The sequence below is a fragment of the Mytilus edulis genome, chromosome 2 (assembly GCF_963676685.1).
Source record: "Mytilus edulis chromosome 2, xbMytEdul2.2, whole genome shotgun sequence".
NCBI classification, from domain to species: Eukaryota; Metazoa; Mollusca; class Bivalvia; order Mytilida; family Mytilidae; genus Mytilus; species Mytilus edulis.
In genome coordinates this window covers 1,397,490-1,419,080 of record NC_092345.1, presented here as the reverse complement: position 1 = coordinate 1,419,080, position 21,591 = coordinate 1,397,490, and the positions used below count along the sequence as shown (strand labels likewise).

At 33.5% G+C, this 21,591-nt stretch overlaps 2 protein-coding genes across 3 annotated transcripts in view; both read right to left on the bottom strand.

Annotated features, from left to right (window-relative positions):
* Positions 1–2,979: 2,979 nt before the first annotated feature.
* On the bottom strand, positions 2,980–8,741 carry LOC139511213 (uncharacterized protein MAL8P1.12-like). Its single transcript, XM_071297792.1, has 2 exons — positions 8,657–8,741; positions 2,980–5,454 (listed from the first exon to the last, which is right to left on the bottom strand). The coding sequence occupies exon 2, from the start codon at positions 5,449–5,451 to the stop codon at positions 3,748–3,750; it is 1,704 nt and encodes a 567-aa protein (XP_071153893.1). The 5' UTR covers positions 5,452–5,454; positions 8,657–8,741; the 3' UTR covers positions 2,980–3,747.
* Positions 8,742–14,639: 5,898 nt separating this feature from the next.
* Positions 14,640–21,591, bottom strand: part of LOC139511212 (uncharacterized) — a 28,559-nt gene continuing 21,607 nt past the window's right edge. For both annotated transcript variants that reach the window (XM_071297790.1, XM_071297791.1), the window contains one exon: positions 14,640–19,088. In XM_071297790.1, the coding sequence (XP_071153891.1) occupies positions 14,773–18,954 (4,182 nt within the window). In that variant the 5' untranslated portion in view covers positions 18,955–19,088 and the 3' untranslated portion in view covers positions 14,640–14,772. The remainder of the gene's footprint in view (positions 19,089–21,591) is intronic.

The following is a 21,591-nucleotide window of genomic DNA, read 5'->3' as shown; positions in this document are numbered from 1 at the left end:
TTATAAAAGTATTTTACTGTTCTTTTTCTTTTTATCATAAGTCGTATGTTTTTTTGTTTGGATTGCTTTACACTTGTTCATTTTATACCTTACTACACGGTATATGTTTCATAATAGTAGGTGCAGAATATTTGCATTCTTTTAATTATATTTAAATGATCAGGGGTGAAAACTGTAAGAGTAAAAATTACACAAAATTGGTGCTGTCTTTTGTAATTTTTTATAAAATATCAAATGTCGGGAAGAGATAGTAAAATAATCTGTGGTGCGCTCCAATATATAATCTGACGGAGCTCATTCGTGTTTGCTTCAACATCTAAATGATGTAGGCCTAACAGCAAATATCATTTTCAAGGACCCAAATTACATCGAACCAATGGCCTGCAAGCATCCTCTTCGAAATCATCACCGTTTGATTTGGTTGAGCAGTATTGAATAGATGTCAGAGATGACCATAAATATTAGCCACTATCCAGTTTTCAGAAATGACCATAAATATTAGCCACTATCCAGTTTTCAGAAATGAACATACATATAAGGCAGTGTCCAGTTTTCAGACATAACCATAAATATTAGCCACTGTCCAGTTCTCTATTTCCTCGATAGTGACATAACCGAATGCGACATGATCATCACATGGTGTACTGCATGAGCAACAAGAACGGTGCAACTATTGGAGCAGAAACTACTTTCCAAGGACACACATTTGATTTTAGTTTCGTGTTGGTCAGTCTGGACTATTTTTTGTTTGTTTGGAATTGAATAGTTTTCTTCATCTATGGTTTTGTTAACGACAAAACTATTTTATATTTACCTGAGTGACGTCAAACGCACGATTCTTCTTCAGAGTTTATATTAATCTAACCATGTGTATATCAAGGTAAAAATTCGGTCCCTGTACTTAAAATCTTTCAATCCTTATAGGTTGATTTACACAGATAAATAAAATCGTATAGATATATAAAAGCAAAATGAGATTGAAAAAAATGAAACAAAGCTGATTTTAATATTGATATATAGTTTTGAGAGTGGAATATTTATTATGGAGTAAAATTATATATAAATCTGAACTTATAAAAATTGTTTTCTTAACTGCTTAACGGTATTTTTTTTATTTCAGTTTACAAGCATGCGTAAAGAATAGAACCTGAGAGGGTTACTAATTAATCCAAAATTCATATTACACAGCATACAATACAAAATTATCGGTAAAAAGAGAAAACACTTACATCTAAAGTACCAATCATTTCAATAATTATATCTAAAAGATTATCAGAATCAAACTATTCTTACTTACATTGACTTTGTTAGAAAAAAAACCAAACATGCAATAGTTATTTAATGTCAGTCTGCTTGATGGTGTACTGTAAATATAATTGACTTTTATGTGTGGTCATGTTGCTGACCCATTGACCTCTAGATATATTTTTGTGTTTTATGTGCGGTCATGTTGCTAACCCATTGACCTCTGGATATATTTTTGTGTTTTATGTGTGGTCATGTTGCTAACCCATTGACTTCTAGATATATTTTTGTGTTTTATGTGTGGTCATGTTGCTAACCCATTGACCTCTGGATATATTTTTGTGTTTTATGTGTGGTCATGTTGCTAACCCATTGACTTCTAGATATATTTTTGTGTTTTATGTGTGGTCATGTTGCTAACTCATTGACCTCTAGATATATTTTTGTGTTTTATGCGTGGTCATGTTGCAAACTCATTGACCTCTAGATATATTTTTGTGTTTTATGTGTGGTCATGTTGCTAACCCATTGACCTCTGGATATATTTTTGTGTTTTATGTGTGGTCATGTTGCTAACCCATTGACCTCTAAATATATTTTTGTGTTTTATGTGTGGTCATGTTGCTAACCCATTGACCTCTAGATATCTGTTGTGTTTTTGTTTGAGCAGTTTGATGTCTCATTGACCTTCGTATATCTTTTGTATTTTTGTGTGGTAAGGTTGTTCGCTCATTGACCTTCATGTTTCTTTTGTTTTTATGTGTGGTCAAGATGTTCTTTCATTGATTTCTTAATATTTTTTGTGTTTTACGTGTGGCCATGTTGCCATCTCATTGATCTCTAGATATCTTTTGTTTGGACAGGTTGATGTTTCATTGACCTTCAGCTGTTCTTTCATTGACCTCAAGATATATTTTGTGTTTTTGTGTGGTCATTTTGCTCTTTCATTAACCTCTAGATGTCGCTTGTGTTTTTGTGATCTGGTTGTTTTCTCATTGGCTTTAAGATTTTTTTTTGTGTTTCTTTTGGGTGGTCTGTTTTATATATCAATGATTTCTAGATATCCTCTGGTGTTATGTGTAGTCAGGTTGCCCTTATATTGGCTATAGATATATTTTGTGTTTTTTGTGTGGTCTGTTTGCTGTCTAATTTTTCGTCTTGATATTTTCATGTGGTTAGGTTGTTCTGTATTGTGTTTTTGTGTGGTTTGGTTGTTGTCGTATAGACTTTGAGATGCCATTTGTGTTTTTGTTTAATAAGGTTACACTCATATTGGCTAATATATACCTTTTGTCTTAATCGGTTGCTGTCTCATTGATCTCTAGATAATTTTTTGTGTTTGATTAAATATCATTTATGATTTTGTGAAGTCATATTGCTCTATTATTGGATAATAGATATCTTTTGTAATTTTGGTGTGATTTTGTTGCCATCTGATTGACTTCTAGATACCTTTTGTGCTTTTGTTCATTCATGCTACACTCTCATAGACTTATATATAACTTTTGTGTTTCTTTTGTTGTCTCATCGGTCTCTAGATATTTTTTTGTGTTTTTGTGTGGTCTGGTTCTGGTTGCTCTCTTATTTACCTATAGATATCTTTTTTGTGTTTTGTGTGTTCATGTTTCTCTCTCATTGACTTCTAGATATCTTTTGTGTTTTAGTGCGGTCACGTTGCTTAGGTTGGGTATCGTGTTTGATTTTTCTTTAAATTTTACAAAAATTGACAGAATGTTTAACGTTGTAATTCTAATTTGTATGATGCCATGGCGAAAAAAACCCAACAAAAACATTTGTTTACCTTTGTCATTACAGGGGGGGCATGTCAATACATTTATAATGGTTTTGGTTTTCAAAATAAAATTGATCACATTAGTCTCACATTCCCAAAGAATATTAATATTAACTTGTTTTTGCATTAACCATATATTTGTTTGTTTTATTAACGAGAATATTGAGCCGTGTAAACTTGACAAAACCTAAACTCATGACGCTTGAAAGGAACAACAACTAAAATGTCTTAGAAAAAGGATTAAATCATAACTAAAAAAGTCATCACATTTACCATTTTAAGATGAATTTTAACCTCACTGTTTGCTAAATCTAATGTTTTGCAGAAATTCTGATATCGTTTTATATATATATACATGATGTATTGAAATATAACAAATGGAGCTCACAGTTTTTCATCATAGAAAATTACAACAATAAATGCATGGCATCTTCTCTGGACTAACAGTGGGTCTTTTCATCTAAGGTCAAATATACATCCAATATACTTCACAGTACAACAATATGAAATTTAATTTTCAAAAAGTACAGAAAGCACTATATGGATCTTTTCTTTTTTATAGTCAAAACTGCATACGATTGTAATTTTCATAATAAACAGTATTGTCTATATATACTCTTTTACACAAGTGTATTCCTCCATTGATGTCTTCTACCGTAATATTAATCTAACTTTAAATTTTAAATGTTCTCCTATTTTGCTATGTATATTCAATAATAAGACAGATTGAACCTGGTTATGCTTTTGCCATGGATATCGCAAATAAAACCATAAGATTCTTTTTGTTTGTTAAAACAAATACACCACGGCTTATATCCTAGATCCTCTTTTCTAACCAGTACTTTACTGTCTTGTCCATCTTTTGATATAACTTTTACGCTACCAGATCCAAAGTCTGCTACAATAATATTGCCATAAGTATCTACACAAAGTCCTCGTGGTCCTGATAAATCGTGTTTGTGTTGCCAGATCTTTTTACCTGATTCATTAACACAATATACTGTTTTATCACCATTGTCACTATAGATTACTACGTCTTTGCAGTAAACAATGTGAAAGAGGTATGATTTACTCTCAACTTGTATTGACTTCAGTGTATTTCCTTCCAAGTCTATAATACGGATTTCATCCTTACCCAAACCTACAGCCAATGAGTTATTATTGAATGATAAATCAAAGCATGATTTGTTTAATATGATATCTTTGGTAACCGTTTCCTTCTTCATATTGAATATCTCAATATTAGTAGCAGAAGTTACGGCAATATTGTCCAGATTAATCTGTGATACACTCCAGGCTTCACCAGATATAGGTAATTGTTTCTCAAATTTGCCATCCGAAGTAAGTAAGTTAACTTTACCGACCCGTTCAACTACTATAAATCTTCCATCCAGTAGACAAATCATGTCAGTAATAGTCTTACTGATATTGATCGGACTGATATTGATCGGTATTATTGTCTCAATATTCATTGTCATGTTTTCTATATTAGACTGTTCTTGTAGTTCTATCTGTGCTTCCCTATTCACACTTGTTTGTCTCTTCAAAGATATTTCTGTATTAACAACCATCACTTCTCCAAAGGATTTTATTAATTGTAACTCTTTGAGTATCTTTTCTAACTCACCATTTTGCTTTATCTTGATGTCTACCTCATTGGCTCTCTTACTGTCTTCCAGATTGTCAATATATCGTTGACATTGAGAAATTTGTTGTTCAAATTGATGTAATCCTAGAAAACATTGGAGTTTTGAAGTATTTTCTGTGACTGTTTTCAAATCATCTTTCATCTCTTTTAAGATTTTCTGTTTATCTTCAATTTCATGAATTAAACTTGTTAATTTTGATTTCTCGAGATTCCATACAGTATCTGTTTCTTTAAATAACTGTTCCTCAAGATGGTCTAAATGTGTATTGATTTCATTTCGAATTTTGCTAACTGATTGCTTTATTGATTCATATTGTTGTTCACCTCTTTTAAGGTTTCCGGATTTGTTGTTAATCAGTTTATCCAAGAAATATGTGATAGAGTTAATATCCTTTTCTACAGATTCTTTGGATTTTTCAATCTTGGTTTTCTCTACTACACTAGCTAGACTTGTTATTCCGGTACATTGTGAATGACTAGTGGAAATACATTCATCACAGCAAGGCATTAAATGACTCGGGCAGTACACGTTGAACTGTAGACTATGCGCGTCACATTCTGTTTTGATTAAGCTAGATGGAGGTATATAGCTTGTATAGGTTTGTATATCAATGGTTTTGTGATCACGGGATGATTTTATTCTTTTGTGATGACTTGAACATGTTGAACATAATCCTTCATCACAGTTGTAACACCAGATGTCAGCTGTAGTGTTTACTTTACCTTGTTTACATGGTCCACAGGGTACAGGTATACCTGATGCCATGACCTAAATATAAATATAACTTTGTCAACAGTTTACTTTACCTTGTTTACATGGTCCACAGGGTACAGGTATACCTGATGCCATGACCTAAATATAAATATAACTTTGTCAACAGTTTACGTTAGTTTTGTTTATGAAAATTCATAGTAACATTTCATATTTTAATCCCTGTCTTTGCTAAAATGAGATAATTACGTTTTAAGCTTTTCTGACTTGACTGTGAAATTGTGGTTTGTGACAGTTGACTATGAAACTTTTGATATTAACTGTTTAAAAATAAAACTACAATTGTTTTACTATTAAAGTTTAGGTTATATATAAAGTTCAATCTGATGTTTTTAGTTTACGAAGGTTTACTCAGAGGTTTTGGTTTAAAGACTGTTATCGCTGATCTTTTGGTTTACGTCAGTTTCCTGTGAAATCTACTGTGAAACTTAGTAAATATAAAAAAAGAAGATGTGGTATGATTGCCAAGGCTCAGCTAATCAGATGGATAAAAATACAATTGGACGTGGCCAGGTACTTGTACATAAACTGCATGCTTTGACAATTTGGTATAAGACAGTTTACTGTGACGCTTTGGTTTAAGACAGTTAAGTCAGTTAACTGTCAAATTTGGTTAAAGACAGATTACTGTAAAGTTTTGGTTTAAGACAGATTACTTTGGATATTTAGTCAAAAACAGTTTACTATGAGGTTTTGGTTTAAGTCGGTTAACTGTAAAATTTGGTCCAAGACAGATTACTGTAAACTTTTAGTTCCTGACAGATTACTGTAAAGTTTTAGTTCCAGACATATTACCGTAAATGTTTAATCTAAGCAAGTTTACTATGAGGTTTTGGTTTAAAACAGATTGCTGTGAAGGCTTATTATAAGGCAGTTTACTGTGACGTTTTGGTTTAAGTCATATCACTGTGAATGTTTAGTTAAAGGCAGGTTATGGTGAATGATTAGTTTAAGACCGTTTACTATAAACTTAAAGGTTTAATACAGTTTACTGTGAAGTTTTGGTTTAAGACAATTTATTGTAAAGTTTTAATGTTTAATTCAGTTTATTTACTGTGAAATTTTCGTTTAAGACATTTGACTATGAGATTTTGGTTTAAGAAAGTTAACTGTGAATTTTTTGTTTAAGACATTTGACTATGAGGTTTTGGTTTAAGAGAGTATAAGACATTTGACTATGAGGTTTTGGTTTAAGAGAGTTTAATGTGAAGTTTTCGTATAAGACATTTAACTATAATGTTTTGGTTTAAGAGAGTTTATTATGATTTTTTTCGTATAAGACATTTAACTATAATGTTTTGGTTTAAGAGAGTTTACTGTGAAGTTTTCATATAAGACATTTAACTATAATGTTTTGGTTTAAGAGAGTTTACTGTGAAGTTTTCGTATAAGACATTTAACTATAATGTTTTGGTTTAAGAGAGTTTATTGTGAAGTTTTCGTATAGGACATTTAACTATAATGTTTTGGTTTAAGAGAGTTTATTGTGAAGTTTTTGTATAGGACATTTGACTAAGAGGTTTTGGTTTAGGAGAGTTAATGTGAAGTTTTCGTTTATGACATTTGACTCTGCGGTTTAGGTTTAAGAGCGTTTATTGTGAAGTTTTAGTTTAAGACATTTGACTATGAGGTTTTGGTTTATGACAGTTTACAGTAAAGTTTTGTTTAATGGCAGTTATAGCTGTGAGGTTTTGGTTTAAGACATATTACTATGAGGTTTTGGTTTAAGACAGTTTATAGTGAACTTTTGGTTTAGGTAAGGACATTGTTTACGTGTTTTACCTCATGCCTTGACATAAACATTGGTCTTCAGTAGATTTTAAATCATAATAAATTAATTGTTACATGCTATATTCAAGCCTCTTTCAATAGTTGGGAGGCATTGTTTTTATGAAATGATGTGTTCAAGTCATGTTAAATCTATTGATACTTTATTTTTGGCATTGCACAATGTCATGTTTTTTACTGAGTGTCTTTATACAAAATTAACATAGCCGGCTATAAAAGGCCCCAACATGAAAAACGTGAATAAAGTTAAACGAACGGCCAAATTTACACCCAACCCCCACGAAATGTCAGGCAAGAACTAACGGCAACGATTTAAATTTGTACTGCAATCACCTATTTTACTATACAGATAGCTTTATACGTCAATGACCTCAACTCACCTATAAGCCCCGCCTACTTACAACGTCACGTCACAACCATGAAAACGTGTAGTAACAATGGTAAAACTTTTATGAATTTAAACCTGTTATGTCTTCAAATTGGTGATTTATATACCATGTTTATCAAATGTTATTAATTAAATTCATTTTCCCTTTTTAATTCCTTAAATTGTCAATGCTTACCGCCTAGACTACGCTCATAGGGAAATACCCCAAAATGGTACCCCAAGGGGGAAATTCCAAACACTTTTTTTTAATAATATTTGTTTCATATTTTTTTTTTTTTTTTATCGATTTCAGTATAAAAACAATATACGTATAGTGTCTTGAAATATGAAATTTATTTGTATTCGACACGAAACGGGAAAATGCTCGGTAGAACCTCGCATTTTCCCGTTTCTAAGCCTCATACAAATAAATTTCATATTTCAAGACACTATACGTATATGGTCTAAGTGTACGTTGTAACTTTTGTATTTTTTGGTAACTGTTGTTTGCTTTATGCTGATCTGATGAGCCAAAATATCTCATCAATGATTGATACAGTGGTATATGTTTTGTTGCAAACAAGTTGTTTCTACTGCATCTTGTATGTGCCTTTTCCAAGTTGGGAGCCTGTAATTAAGAGGTTTTTGTTTTGAAAATTGATGTCATTTAAATTGTTTGAACTTTTGGAAAAGTAAGGCCATTTGTATTTTTTATTGTTTTACATTTGGTCACAGAGCCGTATATAGCCTGTTCTTATAGAATAGGGTTTGATCATCACCTACGTTGGTAAAGGTTTGTCAGGAGGCCTCTATTTTTAAATGAAAGAGGGTTTTACTGATTATCTTATATCACATGAACAAATTGATTTAATTTCGTCTTAAGGCAGAACACAATTACAATGTTATCTACCTACCCACTATTATCCACTCCCAAATCCAACGCAAGCTCTCCCTTTTAAGTTATTTGAACTAATAAAGCTAACTTAAATTGTGAATTAATATTTAAAATAAATAACTCTTTGAATATAAACAATGGAAACTTACTGTTTATATCATGTATTCTGCACAAATCAAATACGTCATTATCGTCGGCCTACCAGGAAGTGAGTAAGACGAGTTTATACCTGTTATTATGTTATTTCAAAATTTTGTCAAAATCGTACTACTATCCCTTTAACATTTAAATGACATTTGTAGATAAAAACTGTTCTGGATAAATACTAAACTTGAGAAATACTGATAGGTAACTTTATAGAGATATTTAAACTTATTTATGACTCAGTGTATTGAATGATATCTAACTTTGTTGTGTTTAATGCTATATTTACCCTTGACTGTTTTCTGTGTTTAATGCTATGTTTACCATTGACTGTGTTCTCTGTTTAATGCTATATATACCCTTGACTGTTTTCTCTGTTATTAAACTTTTCAGTAGATGAGTACGCTTGCAACTGCCGTATGTTTTTAATTCAGACAAATATTAAATAGAAAAGTTCTGCTTACTTACTTTAACATAAGAAATGCTTACCCGAGAGGTCATATGGGATGATAAAAATATTGTTTGCTGTACGTTATGCTAGGCTTGCATACTAGTATGTAATTATTATATTCAAATACTGGTCATGTTTCTAGAAGACGAAAAAAAACCTAAAGTATATAAAAAGACATTTAACAATATATCAAACATATAATAAAAATATTTTTTTCTGAAAAAATAAGGGGAATAAAATTATAAATATAGTACAGGATGAGGCTAGTTTATTTTGGCATTTTAAACAAACCTCTTTACAAAGTCGACTTCCTACCAATACTAGAACAAGATAGTTAAAACAGGATGTTGTATAGAAATTGTAATGATGCTAGAATATACTTTTACTATTTTACTTTATATTACTGATGAAATGCGACTGTCACACAAGTGAGAAATTTAGGTAACTATAAAACAAGGTTTAATCCAGCAATTTCTACATAAGAAAATGCCTGTACCAAGTCACGAATATGATAGTTGTTTTCCAAGCGTTAGGTGTGTTTGAATTTAGGGTTTTACCATTTAGTTCGGGACTTTTGTTATTTGATTGTTCGAGAAATAAATGTGTACCATCTTTTGAACATTTGCTGCAAACATGACTTATGAATGTCGTCCTTGTAGAACTGTAATGAATCAGTCAGGGATTGTTTGTCTATTTTGGCTGTACCTGCCGCTTTAAGGCAAGCATCCTGTTCGAAATCATCTACATCGTTTTATTTAGTCGAGCCGTATTAAAAAGTTGTCAGAAATTACCATAAATATTAGCCACTATTCAGTTTCCAGAGATGACCATAAATATTAGCCACTGTCCAGTTTTCTATTTTCTCGATAAAGACATAACCGAATGGGACATCACATGATGTACTGCATGAGCAACAAGAACGATGAAGCTATTAGAGCAGAAACTACTGTCCAATCGAGAGGACATACCTTTGCTTTTATTTCGTGTTGTTATAGATGAACCCAATGGTTTTCCTGTTTGAATGGTGTCACACTAGTAATTTTTTTGGGCCCTTTATGGCTTGCTGTTCTGTGTCCCAAGACTCCGTATTGAAGACTGTACTTTGATCTATAAAGGTTTACTTGTATAAATTGTGACTTGGATTGAGAGTTGTCTAATTGGCACATGTAAATTGTATTTTATGTATGTTTTTCATATGACGGCAGCCTAACAGATGAACAACTTAACTCTTGACAACAAATGAAACAACTAGCAGGTAACGTATTTATTGATGAATATATGATGAGATAATATTAATGATATAACTACATAATGTTACACAGCCCTTGTATTATGATGCATAGGAACATCTTTTGTCATAAACATAGAGAATAAAAATGACGAGAAGTACAGCACAGATTTCATTATAATACTGAAATATTTTAAATTATTGCTTGACATTCACAAAATGTCTCCCTGTGATTACCTTATTGTACAAAACAGGAGGATAACAGAACAGTTTTAAGGCTTAAATACAAATAATAATACATGAGAAACAAGAATGTGTCCTAAGTACACGGATGCCCCACTCACACTATCATTTTGCATGTCCAATGGTAAAAAATCTAATTTGGCATTAAAATTAGAAAAATCATACAATAGGCAACATGTGTTCTGAGTTTCAAGTTGATTGGACTTCAACTTTATCTAAACTACCTTGACCCAAAAAACTTAAACCTGAAAATTCCACTTTCATTTTCTATGTTCAGTGGACCATGAAATTGGGATCAAAGTCTAATTTGGCTTCAAGATCATATCATAAGGAACATGTATACTAAGTTTCAAGTTGATTGGGCTTTAACTTAATCAAAAACTACGTTAACCAAAAACTTTAACCTGAAGCAGGACAGACGAACGAACGAACAAATGAACGCACATACGGACGAACAACGGATCCACAGACCAGAAAACATAATGCCCCGCTACTATCGTAGGTGGGGCATAAAAATTACAGCCCCAATACTTTTGTGAACACACAAACAAAACATTGAACAAATCAATTCAATACTTATGGGAATATTAACGCCCATTAATTCAAGAATGATATTAACTGATTCCACACTGACCATGGTGACATAAGACGACATACCCCTAGGAACAGTTCATTATCAAATAATAATTATAATTAAGCAAATGATTTTTTTCCCTTAGTTTGAAAATTACATTTTTTTTATTACCAAAAAAAGTTCTCATTTCCATAAATCATATCATTAATCAAAATATCAAATAAACACAAATATGTGTCCAATAGATAATCATTGAAATGTACAAACCCCATCATAACCCTAATTTTACATATATTTTTAAAAGTTCACACCATATTGAACGTGCCTAACTAGTTTCCTTTTTAATATTATGACAACTCCATTGTGCACTACCCTAATTCAAATCTTAAATCTGATATATTATAGATGGATGGCTGGATGGCTTGGTGAACACATCCACATACTAAAAATAATTATACCCCTACAATTTAAGGCCTGCATAAAATATCAGCAATAAGCCAATGTCATAAAAATATGTTAATTAAGTGCAGTTAACTTATACATGTTATATTTATATCACAACCCCTCCCCCCAAGAAACCTTACTATCATCAATATCAATTTAAAACACTTAGATAAATGTAGAAACAGAAAAAGCAGATCAAAAGAAACACCCAGATTGCTATAATATTTGCCCATGAAAATTAAGATTAGTAAGTGATGTTTTCATCAATGTCAATTGGCATCTTTTATCATAATAGATCATAATATGGTCAACTTATTTTGTCAAGCATGTTATAATTATCAATGCTGTCTTCATTCTGAGTTGAAAATGTCATTTAGTTATGATACAATACACACAAAAAGGGTGCAGGCTAATTCTAACACTTTGCGTGTTTTAACACAAAAATAACACATTAAACTTCAACATGTTCAACATATTATGTTTTTAAAATCTGGTAAAAATCTGAAATAATAGGTTTCTGTTACTAAAAAATCTGAACTTGACTGTCGAAGTCTTCATGATATAACTAAGAAATATTCAATTCAAAAGGAAGGTAAACATCAATAACAATTAACAAGTTGATATGGGGTTAATGACTTGATTGGCAATTATATACACGTCTTCCATGGTCAAAACGTTTCAAAGTCATATGTTTTGTACTATTTAGATATAATGAGACAAATTTTCACCATGATATCCAACAATTAAACAGGAAGAGACGTAACTTTATCCATGATTCTGACTTACAGTCAGCCAGTCACTGCTCTTGCATCTTAGTGTCACATGGTTAGGGTAATACAAGAAATAATGACTTTTGAAGTCTTTTATGAGCCAGTTAAGAATTTTCCACTTTTGAATGATAATTTACAATATCAACTATGTCATGTGACTACTGGAAATGATTTTTACCATAGGACATGTGGTTGTCAACTGAAACCTTAGTTATGACACACCCTATTAAACTCTGAAATCAAAATGATTCTAAAAATAAAGAGCGGACATGATCTGACCCATAGGACATGGTATTGTCATCGGAACCAAAGTTTTTTACCTTGACCTTTGACTTAGGAAGTTGTACAAGCATTAAAACACAACATCTGGTGCTGGTTAATATATATTACATGTTGAGTGTCAAGTGTGAATTTATAACAGATCTCTTGATATACAGCAGACATAATTTGTTATGGACGGAAGGACAGAAAAACAGACTGATAACTATCAGGAGACCCTAATAAATATCTTTTTTTTTTGTTTCCATTGAAAAATACAATAAAATATCAAACTTAACACAATTTTAAACAAAGAATACTGACAAGATCAAACATGTTGAAGCAAGCTTCTGACTAATTGATTGTTGCTTCATGTTCCTGCATGTAATTTTTTAGTTACACAATAACATTATATTTTTAAATGTGTCTACAATCTTGGCCTTATAATCAATAAACATTCACATGTAATAGAGAACACCTTGTATTGAATCAGCAGTATTTACACAATATTACTATACATTTAATTGTCTACAATCTTGGCCTTATAATCAACAAACATTCACATGTAATAGAGAACACCTTGTATTGAATCAGCAGTATTTACACAATATTACTATACATTTAAATGTGTCTACAATCTTGGCCTTATAATCAACAAACATTCACATGTAATAGAGAACACCTTGTATTGAATCAGCAGTATTTACACAATATTACTATACATTTAATTGGTCTACAATCTTGGCCTTATAATCAACAAACATTCACATGTAATAGAGAACACCTTGTATTGAATAAGCAGTATTTACAGTATCTATTTACTACAATATCATTCAACAACTACTGACTTCAAAACCATTTGTCCAGTAGATACACGAGGGTGTTAATGGGGGTACCTTCATGACGAATAAAGGTAAAAATTCTAGCCAAATAAAGTAAACAGTAATTTTTGGTGCACGACGATAAAATGAACACGTTCTTTTATACAATAAAAAAATTGACTGATTTTGACAAATCACATTACATTTCCCCCCAAAATGACGGTAATGATAATTATTTGACACCTTTGGCGAATCATGATAAGGATAGTTTGACGATTCACGTAAAAATGTTAACCAATTTGATGCTAACAGTAGCTGAAAATGACTGTTTGATGGCCGACGGTAAAGGGCATTACTACCTTCATACATCAGAACAGGGTCTCGTTTGTAATAATTCTATTACTTCCTTCAGTGTCCTGTAGGCTATCATTTTCTTATCAGAAATTTCATAATTTTAGAAAATACAGAAATGTATAACAACGTTTAAACATCTAACCTTGATAAAATATAAACAAAAAAGAAATGTTTATTATATTAGACAGCAGAGATAAACAGCCATACTAAATAAATAAGAACAACTGATACGAAGACAAAAAAATATATTAATAGTAAAAGGTACATTATCAATATAACACTCTTAGTTCAAATTCAAAAACTAGAGAGATGTATTTTCTACAGCCTTAGATAAAAAATTTAACATCCCTGGTCTTATCCAGAATGAGAGGTACCAGTTAACAGTTATCCAGTTTCATTGGGGAAGTTTTTGAATGGGTGGTACCAGCAAACAGTTATCCAGTAACGTTGGGAGAGTATTTGAATGAGTGGTACCAGTAAACAGTTATCCAGTATCATTGAGGAAGTTTTTGAATGGGAAGTACCAGTAAACAGTTATCCAGTAACATTGGGGAAGTTTTTGAATGGCAGATACCAGTTAACAGTTATCCAGTAACATTGGGGAAGTTTTTGAATGGCAGATACCAGTTAACAGTTATCCAGTAACTTTGGGGAAGTTTTTGAATGGCAGATACCAGTAAACAGTTATCCAGTAACATTGGGGAAGTTTTTGAATGGCAGATACCAGTTAACAGTTATCCAGTAACTTTGGTGAAGTTTTTAAATGGCAGATACCAGTTAACGTTATCCAGTAACATTTGGATTATCTTGAATGGCAGTAACCAGTAAACAAATTTCACTTTTAAATTAAATAAAACCCAACAGATAGATTTAAAAAGTAACATATCTAGTACAAAGTAGTTGCAAAGTTTAACTTAGACCCCAATAAAAATAAATTGAATTATATTGTCCCTAGCTAAATCAAAAGTGCTTTTATAATCAGTGATTACCTTTGTCTTTGACATGGTTTGAATATTGAACAGCTGAATTAAATGTGAGGCAACACTGCCAACAAGTATGTGGATTAGTCACGTGTAGCTCTTCATGCTTTGACAACAGGTCCTTACGTCTAAAGGTTAGTACACACAATTTACATTTAAAATCTTGTGATTGTTTGGGGGATATTTTCTTTCTCCGACATGTCAAAGGTCTACCTTTACTATATGTACTCTCAACTTCGACTTCCTCTTGTACAAACATTCCTTCGTCAAAATTTTGCATAATGCCAATATTCAAAGTTTCACAATTAGCGTTTTCTTCGTTTTGCACCTTGTTACAATTTTCCGCATTTTCGTCCTCATTTTGACTGTGATTGTAGTTAATGACCTTATCACTAGTACTTTCATTATCACTATCGCTACTTTCCTTGATCTGAAATGGAGTAGCACCACCAGAACTCATTTGGGACAAAAATTTGATCTCTTCCTCGTCAGTCATGCCTTCTGGCATCTCCTGCATGTAAAGCTTCTGTATTCTATTAAAGTTCTCATCCAAACTATTAGGCACACCTCCTGTATTTGTTTGTGGTTCATGTGTTGTGGTGTTTGCCATGTTACTTTGTATCAAACTTCCACTACTGGTATATGGTAAGCTTACAGATACATTTATCAACTCTGAAGTTTTTGCCACCTGTTGTGGCAAACCCAAAGGCTGTGATACACTCAAGGTCTGTGCCAGCTGTTGAGGCAAAGACAAGGTCTGTGATAAACTTGATGTCTGTGCCACCTGTTGGGGCAATGCCAAGGGCTGTGATATACTTGAGGTCTGTACCAGCTGTTGAGGCAAAGCCAAAGGCTGTGATATACTCGAGGTCAGTGCCACCTGTTGAGGCAATGCCAAGGGCTTTGATAAACTCAAGGTTTTGAACACATGATTAGGCAGAACAGGGGTATGTGACACCTGAGGCTCATGAGTTGTTGACATTAGACTAGTAGGTATGTCTCTTGATGAATGAGGAATATTGTCCTGTACATACTTGCTGAAAATATCCCCATCTTGTAAACTTTCTGTTATACCAGAAGACTGTACTAACTGTCCCAATAGGTCATTGGGGTATGATGGAGCCGATACAGGTACTGAAATGTTATTTAAGTCAATCATGCTTGTGTTTGACATTTTGCCTTGAGTGGTTTGACTAACTTGTCCTGAATTGTCAATCAATCTTACAACAGAAGCTTGTGGCACATGAATCAAAGATTTTGACTGCAGATGTGGAGCATTGTCTGAAATCTGTGACATGTTTCCCAATAATAAATGGGAGTTCGAATGATTAATAGGAGTTTGAACTTCCTGCGAACCATGTGATATTGGCCTTTGATTGTTACCATGGTAACTAGGGTAAGTTCTCACAGTTCCAACAGGGGTCAAAATGTCATCAAACATATTCTTACTACTAGATATCTCATTTAACTGTGAACTTGGCGTATTAACAACAGGGTGACCGTCTGCCAATTGTAAGAACTGATCAGAAATCTCAGTCGAAGGGCATGTATCTAATGTCTGAATTAGATCTCCTATGTAAGCTTGTGATGAAAGGAGTGAGTTTGCATAATTCTGATTGGTTCTGATGATGTTTGTATTTGACTGCACTACAGGGGTTGTGTTAGCAGATGCCATTGTAACCATACGTCTATCACCTGCAGGAGGTGTATGATAATAAGACATTGAAGTTACATGTCTATTAACTAATGGTGCTTTGGTATTGAAAGTAGCGGCTGCAATTGACTGTCTATTCAGGTCAGACTGATACTTAGCAGGTACTACACCATTAAAGTTAGAACCACGACCCCTATATCCAGAAGACAGTCGTACATGTGAAGGTGCTACTGTACATTGACTCGCTAGGTCCAACCCTTTATCCAACTCAGCGTAATCAACCTTCCTTTTCCCCTTTCTCAGGTTATATTTATCCAAGGAATTAGTTAGTTTGTTACGATCATTGCCTCGCCATCTGTTATCTGGAACACCAGTTTCTGAAGTGGGTACAACATTATTTCCATCTACTTTGTAAGTATACACCGATTGGCTTCTCTCCGAGCTTTCGTTCCGTGAAGATGATATACCAACTGATTTTCTCATTGTGTCGTGTGACATGTTTTTATTTTTACCCTCTTTTGGAAAATTACAAATGAGAGTATTTTTGGCCAAATCAACTGTGAACATGTTTCCATCCTCGTCATATATTGTTGGTGTTTCCTTGTCTGTTTGATTACAATTTGTCAGTTCTGTTGTAACATGGTCCAAAATTCCTGTTTCTACGCGTGATATTTCTGCTGCTGACCCTTCTGAACTTTGAACCCTATTAACAGTTTTTTCATTACACATTGAATACATATCATTATTTGTCATACTATTTATTTTTTCAGGTTTTTTATGACATCCACTTAATTCTGGTTTTACTTGTCGGAAAAAGTTTGTAGAATCTATTAAGATTTTATGCTTCCTCATATGTGTTCTCGTTTTCCTTAATGTAAAAATAGGCTGAAGGCAAATTATACACTGCTTCTTTATTTGTTTAGCATGACTGACAAAATGAGACAACCATTTGATTTTTTCCAGTTCATTCAAATCTTCACCACATATTCTACATACAACCTTATTCTTTTTTCTGTCTATTAGAGGTGTAAAATCATCAACATTCATACAAGTTACGAAGCCTTCTTTAATTTTATCTTTGACACTTAGCAATATTGTACATTTCTCACACCGAAAGAATGTAATCAAATCTGAACCAATTGAGAAGATTTGTTCTTCACTTTTGATTTGTATATTGTTACTGACAAATGACTCACCACATTGTATACAATTGTAATCCTCTAACGTGGAGTCTTTTCCTGATTTCAAATAGCCATTTATTTGATGAAAATTTTGTACTGACAGATCTTGATTACTTGCTCCTTTCTCAACAATTACAAAATCAGTTCCTTTAGGAATTCTATCTTCAGATTCTGTCGATAAAACAGAAGTAAAAAGTTCAAGATTACTGTTATTCTGAACAGCACATTCATGCTCCGTAGGTACAAAAAATCCACAAGAGTCACACAATGTCATAAACAAAGGCTTTTTAGTTCCACCTCCTTTTTCTGATACTTTTTCTTCCTGTTTTTCTTCTATTTCTCCTCCCATGTGAGGGCTGCTTGCCAGAGTTATTTCCCCTTGAAGAGTTTGATGCATTGCCACATCATCTTGTATATTGGTGTTGTCAACAACATCAGAATAGGGATCTACTTCTACAGAATTTAATGTTTGTGTATTACCTGTTGATTTTGGAGTAACCTTAGTTGATGTAATGTCCTTTTCATTTTGTTCTCTTTCAATTCTCATTTTGGGAGAACACTGCTCATTGTTTTGAAACTTTTCAATGCGAATATTAACATTGTCTGAATTAGTTGTTCCTTTAATTTCTGCTCTGACTGAAGGCATTATTTTATGTTTATGACTTCTTGTTTTTCTAGAGTTTAGTTTTATCTTAGACGGTTTTTGTTTGATCTCTGGTCCAAGCCTATTAGATGCCGGTTGGATTTTCTCCTGCATTTCAACAGACTCACCATTCACTTTGGTATCTGCTCCTTTAGGTGAAATAAAACTATCTAATTTTGTGGACAATGGATCATCTATTCCCTTCAAATTGACATCTAACCTTTGAATTTTTACCTTTGAAGACTTATTTTTCACAAACTGTTTTTGAGATTTCATCTTCGTTGAAGTTTTATTTGCCCACTTTTTTCTATTTTCAGACTGAGTTGATTGCTTGTCTTCATTTATGTCTAATTTTGTTCTTTTTGCATCTTTTTCATTCAGAGTTTTTTTCACATGGTAATTGTTTTTTATTGGGGAATCTTCTTTTATTAAAAAGACTTGCTCCGTAAATTCTTGGTTCAATGTATCACAATGTTTACGCTTGTTCAATGACGATTTATTTTGGGTTTTATTCTTGTGATTTAATTTATCTAGTGTCAAGGTCATTTTCAAATCCTTTTTGTGTTCTGCAGACAGTTTCGGACAGTCGTGATTGACCATATCTGATTGTTCCTCCAATAACTCCCCACAATTTTTACAATACAGAATATCTTCCGAGTCAGATTCATCAAGAATCGAAAACGGCATAAAGTCATCCATCATTTCCAATAATGTGAGATTTGATCAAGGATTTTATAGGTTGATGTCAGGTTGTCTTCATCCTTAAGTACTATGATCTCAAAATACCATTATCAATGTTTGGAAAATCTTCTACTAACTACTTGTTCATTCTTGATCTGAAAAATATACAAAATTATTATATCATTTTCAATTGAACAACTGACATCAAAATCACATGATAAAAGTTAAATACTGTAAATTCAGAAATGATCACATGCATTTTTTATTGGCATTTTTTAAGTTGTTAGAAGCTTTTTAGACTAAAATTTGATTTTCATTTTTGTGATATTCAGGAACATCCTGTTTAGTTCATATAAAAAAATTCAAAACGCGAGTTTAAATTATTGCAATTATAACACTGTCCCCTTTTTTTGCAATATTAAAAACATCGCAATAATTTCTGAATTTACAGTAGTTAGTAACAGTATGACAGCAGAGCTGAGCATGAATGGTCCTACAGCAGAACTGAGCATGAATGGTCCTAGTTAGTAACAGTATGACAGCAGAACTGAGCATGAATGGTCCTAGTTAGTAACAGTATGGCAGCAGAACTGAGCATGAATGGTCCTAGTTAGTAACAGTATGACAGCAGAACTGAGCATGAATGGTCCTAGTTAGTAACAGTATGACAGCAGAACTGAGCATGAATGGTCCTAGTTAGTAACAGTATGACAGCAGAACTGAGCATGAATGGTCCTAGTTAGTAACAGTATGACAGCAGAACTGAGCATGAATGGTCCTAGTTAGTAACAGTATGACAGCAGAACTGAGCATGAATGGTCCTAGTTAGTAACAGTATGACAGCAGAACTGAGCATGAATGGGCATGAATGGTCCTAGTTAGTAACAGTATGACAGCAGAACTGACCATGAATGGTCCTAGTTAGTATCAGTATGACAGCAGAGCTGAGCATGAATGGTCCTAGTTAGTAACAGTATGACAGCAGAACTGAGTATGAATGGTCCTAGTTAGTGTAACAGTATGACAGCAGAACTGAGCATGAATGGTCCTAGTTAGTAACAGTATGACAGCAGAGCTGAGCATGAATGGTCCTAGTTAGTAACAGTATGACAGCAGAGCTGAGCATGAATGGTCCTAGTTAGTAACAGTATGACAGGAGAGCTGAGCATGAATGGTCCTAGTTAGTAACAGTATGACGGCAGAGCTGAGCATGAATGGTCCTAGTTAGTAACAGTATGACAGCAGAGCTGAGCATGAATGGTCCTAGTTAGTAACAGTATGACAGCAGAACTGAGCATGAATGGTCCTAGTTAGTAACAGTATGACAGCAGAGCTGAGCATGAATGGTCCTAGTTAGTAACAGTATGACATCAGAACTGAGCATGAATGGTCCTAGTTAGTAACAGTATGACAGCAGAACTGAGCATGAATGGTCCTAGTTAGTAACAGTATGACAGCAGAGCTGAGCATGAATGGTCCTAGTTAGTAACAGTATGACAGCAGAACTGAGCATGAATGGTCCTAGTTAGTAACAGTATGACAGCAGAACTGAGCATGAATGGTCCTAATTAGTAACAGTATGACAGCAGAACTGAGCATGAATGGGCATGAATGGTCCTAGTTAGTAACAGTATGACAGGAGAACTGAGCATGAATGGTCCTAGTTAGTAACAGTATGACAGGAGAACTGAGCATGAATGGTCCTAGTTAGTAACAGTATGACAGCAGAACTGAGCATGAATGGTCCTAGTTAGTAACAGTATGACAGCAGAGCTGAGCATGAATGGTCCTAGTAAGTAACAGTATGACAGCAGAACTGAGCATGAATGGTCCTAGTTAGTAACAGTATGACAGCAGAGCTGAGCATGAATGGTCCTAGTTAGTAACAGTATGACAGCAGAACTGAGTATGAATGGTCCTAGTTAGTGTAACAGTATGACAGCAGAACTGAGCATGAATGGTCCTAGTTAGTAACAGTATGACAGCAGAGCTGAGCATGAATGGTCCTAGTTGGTAACAGTATGACAGCAGAGCTGAGCATGAATGGTCCTAGTTAGTAACAGTATGACAGAAGAGCTGAGCATGAATGGTCCTAGTTAGTAACAGTATGACAGCAGAGCTGAGCATGAATGGTCCTAGTTAGTAACAGTATGACAGCAGAGCTGAGCATGAATGGTCCTAGTTAGTAACAGTATGACAGCAGAACTGAGCATGAATGGTCCTAGTTAGTAACAGTATGACAGCAGAGCTGAGCATGAATGGTCCTAGTTAGTAACAGTATGACATCAGAACTGAGCATGAATGGTCCTAGTTAGTAACAGTATGACAGCAGAACTGAGCATGAATGGTCCTAGTTATTAACAGTATGACAGCAGAGCTGAGCATGAAAGGTCCTAGTTAGTAACAGTATGACAGCAGAACTGAGCATGAATGGGCATGAATGGTCCTAGTTAGTAACAGTATGACAGCAGAACTGAGCATGAATGGTCCTAGTTAGTAACAGTATGACAGGAGAACTGAGCATGAATGGTCCTAGTTAGTAACAGTATGACAGCAGAACTGAGCATGAATGGTCCTAGTTAGTAACAGTATGACAGCAGAGCTGAGCATGAATGGTCCTAGTTAGTAACAGTATGACAGGAGAGCTGAGCATGAATG

Bases quoted from the DNA above. Each gene is read 5' to 3' on its own strand.
- LOC139511213 (XM_071297792.1), bottom strand. From the start codon at position 5,451: ATGGCATCAGGTATACCTGTACCCTGTGGACCATGTAAACAAGGTAAA.